This window comes from Colobus angolensis, unplaced genomic scaffold (genome assembly GCF_000951035.1).
Source record: "Colobus angolensis palliatus isolate OR3802 unplaced genomic scaffold, Cang.pa_1.0 Scaffold253, whole genome shotgun sequence".
Classification (NCBI taxonomy): domain Eukaryota; kingdom Metazoa; phylum Chordata; class Mammalia; order Primates; family Cercopithecidae; genus Colobus; species Colobus angolensis.
The window spans coordinates 3,914,671-3,917,542 of record NW_012115744.1 but is presented as its reverse complement, the minus strand read 5'-3'; the positions used below and the strand labels follow the sequence as shown (position 1 = coordinate 3,917,542).

Sequence of the window (2,872 nt, the reverse complement as noted above, 5' to 3'; positions counted from 1 at the left end):
CTGAGGCAGGAGAATGGCGTAAACCCGGGAGGCGGGGCTTGCAGTGAGCTGAGATCCGGCCACTGCACTCCAGCCTGGGCGACAGAGCAAGACTCCGTCTCAAAAAAGAAAAAAAAAGGAAGTTGGCCAATAATCACCTAAAGACAAACCTGGACTTAAATCCAGTTCTCTTGGCCCGTGGTTCAATCATTTTAATTCCTTATAATAATCAAAGAGGCAAGAATATATGCATCATACTCCGTGAAGCATTTTATTAACATCTTTTCGGTTCGTGCAGCTAAGCTTTATGAGTGCAGTTCTCATCTTCAAATATACCCGGGCGCTCCTTGCTCAGGGCCAGTCCTCAGGGCCATTTGTGGTTGACAAAGGAGTGAGGCTTGAACTCATCGGTCTCATATCTAGAATCTGGGAAGTCTCTGAGCAAGGAAACTCGAAGGAGGAAGGCTATCTACATGAAGAAGGAATTACGGTTATCTCAGATTTATTGTTGGTAAGTCACACTTTTTCTCCATCCATAAAAATACTATTTCCCTCTCCCAGGATGTTAACCTGTATTTGTAATTGCTTCTCAAAACCAAAAACAGAATCAGTTTCTGAAGTACTGTGTTTATTTTTCTGGGTGGCAGTTTGGTATTTGGAGACTTTCATTTTGAATTTTAAGTATTTCATGGTAATATGATAAGGTTTCCAGTGAAACCTTGCTTCTATTTTATCCTTTTTTGTTTTGGTAGGTTTTCATCTGGGATACTTGGGATGTTTGACTCAGAAACATTATTTTTCAGGATACTTTCTGGTTTTTTTTCAGGAATGATGTAAAGTAATGCAAATGATTTATTATACGCAGTAATTCTTAAAGTAGCCCTGTGGATACAAAACTGCTTAAAAAGGCCAAAGTTTATTTCATTTATTTCTGCTCTGGTAACTTTGGAAATTGTCTCTGAGATTGTTTTGTTTTTGCTTTATGAAATGGCCAGTGCTTTCAAGAAGTTAAGTGAATAGGCTTCTGGCCTTCCTCTCCTGCGAATTTAGCATCCCTCTCCAGTCTTGCTGGCTTATTTAACTGATGGCTACTGTAACATTTGGGAAATTAGCAAGTAAATAGTCTATCTGAACCTACTAATAATCATCATCATTACCCACGAGTGTTTAAGAACATTCATTGCCTACTTACCCAGCACTGAGTCCTAAGGCCTGCACTCTTGCTTCCTGCCATCCAATCTAACTTGAGATGGGCTATCTTTTTAACTACTTTTCCCCTCTTCCCTGGTCTGGATTCAAGACAGTTCGCACATTTGTGTTATCAACATCCCACTTCCTGTACTCTGTGTTTCAGGGTTGTCTCCCTTTGAACCATGTTAGCACTGGGCAGATGGAGTTCCGGACCCTTTTTCATTACAACCTTCAGAGCTCTGTCCAGAGCCTGGGATCTGTCCAGGTGCATTTACCTGGTGACCTTGCTGGGCACAATCCTGCTGGGGCGGAGACACAGAGCCCATGCTACATTAGCCAGCTCATACTCTTCAAGAAGAACCCATATCCAGGGGGCCAAGCTCCTGGGCAGGTACAAGCTGACAGATGACCTGCTACTTCTAATGACCATTTCAAATTTGCAGTAATTGGGCTTTAATGACAAAAAAAGAGACTAGGTTGGCATATTTGCACCTGTTTTTTGCGTGTTTGCACCCTCTGAGTGTAAAGAGGGGCCACTTAGAACATGTTGCTGACTCTACTCCTCTTAGAAGATTAACTTCTTCAGAAAACTCCTGGCAAAACTAGATGTCACTTGTATCTGGGTCACTGAGCCCATTCAGTGTTTCCTTGAGGCCTTCTAATCCATTGTCAGAGAACAGAGGCTTTGGGGAGGTTGCAGCATGTGATGCAGTGGTTATGCAAGCATTGTGGCCAATCATGTCTTTTTTTTTTTTTTTGAGACAAAGTCTTGCTGTGTCGCCCAGGCTGGAGTGCGGTGGCGCAATCTCACCTCACTGCTGCCTCTGCCTCCTGGGTTCAAGTGATTCTCCTGCCTCAGTCTCCTGAGTAGCTGGGACTACAGGCGCCCGCCACCACGCCCGGCTAATTTTTTCTTGCATTTTTAGTAGAGACGGGTTTTCACCATGTTAGCCAGAATGATATCGATCTCCTGACCTCGCGAACCGCCTACCTCAGCCTCCCAAAGTGCTGGAATTATAGGCATGAGCCACCGCACCCAGCCAATCTTGTCTTTAGATCAATGAAGATAGGTTCTAACATCAAATGCGGAGTATGCCTGAATGACACTTAAGAAGGGGTTGCTGAGGACATGGCAGTGCTTACCCCCATCCTCCCTGCTCACCAGAGAGGCACGGCTGGGCTGAACCTGCAGGGTGGCCCCTGGCTCCCTGGGAGGTCAGTAGAAACAGGGGACCACAGTGAAAGGGGGATGTGAGGATGGGGAAGTCAGGGAGGATTGTCCCAGCCACTTGGCAATTTTGTAGACATCCACTCGGAAGCTTTGTGAATTACCCCAGGGTCACCGTGAGCAAGTTTGGAAGGGCAGAGAGCAAGGATTCTCTGTATTTCTGTAGCCCCAGAGCCCAGTCTGGCTCAAGTATGTGGCTCATTTGGTGACCCAACAAATGTCTGATAGATGTATGGACAAATTAATGAGATACATCTTATTTCGGTCAAAAAATGCTCCTCTTTTACAGCATTTGCTTTTTTAAATGGAAATGGAAATGACTAATCAGCATATGAAAATAATTCAAACTAAGCAATAAAAAACACAAATTAAAATGATTTCTTTTTTTTTTTTTTTTTTGAGACGGAGTCTAGCTCTGTCGCCCAGGCTGGAGTACAGTGGTGCAATCTTGGCTCACTGCAACCTCCGCCTCCC

At 44.3% G+C, this 2,872-nt stretch overlaps 1 protein-coding gene across 1 annotated transcript in view; it reads left to right on the top strand.

The window, feature by feature from the left end:
- PKD1L1 (polycystic kidney disease 1 like 1) overlaps nt 1-2,872 on the top strand; it is a 182,873-nt gene that overhangs the window by 98,475 nt on the left and 81,526 nt on the right. The window contains 2 exon segments of the mRNA XM_011946807.1: nt 278-490; nt 1,334-1,561. Of these exon segments, the coding sequence (XP_011802197.1) occupies nt 278-490; nt 1,334-1,561 (441 nt within the window).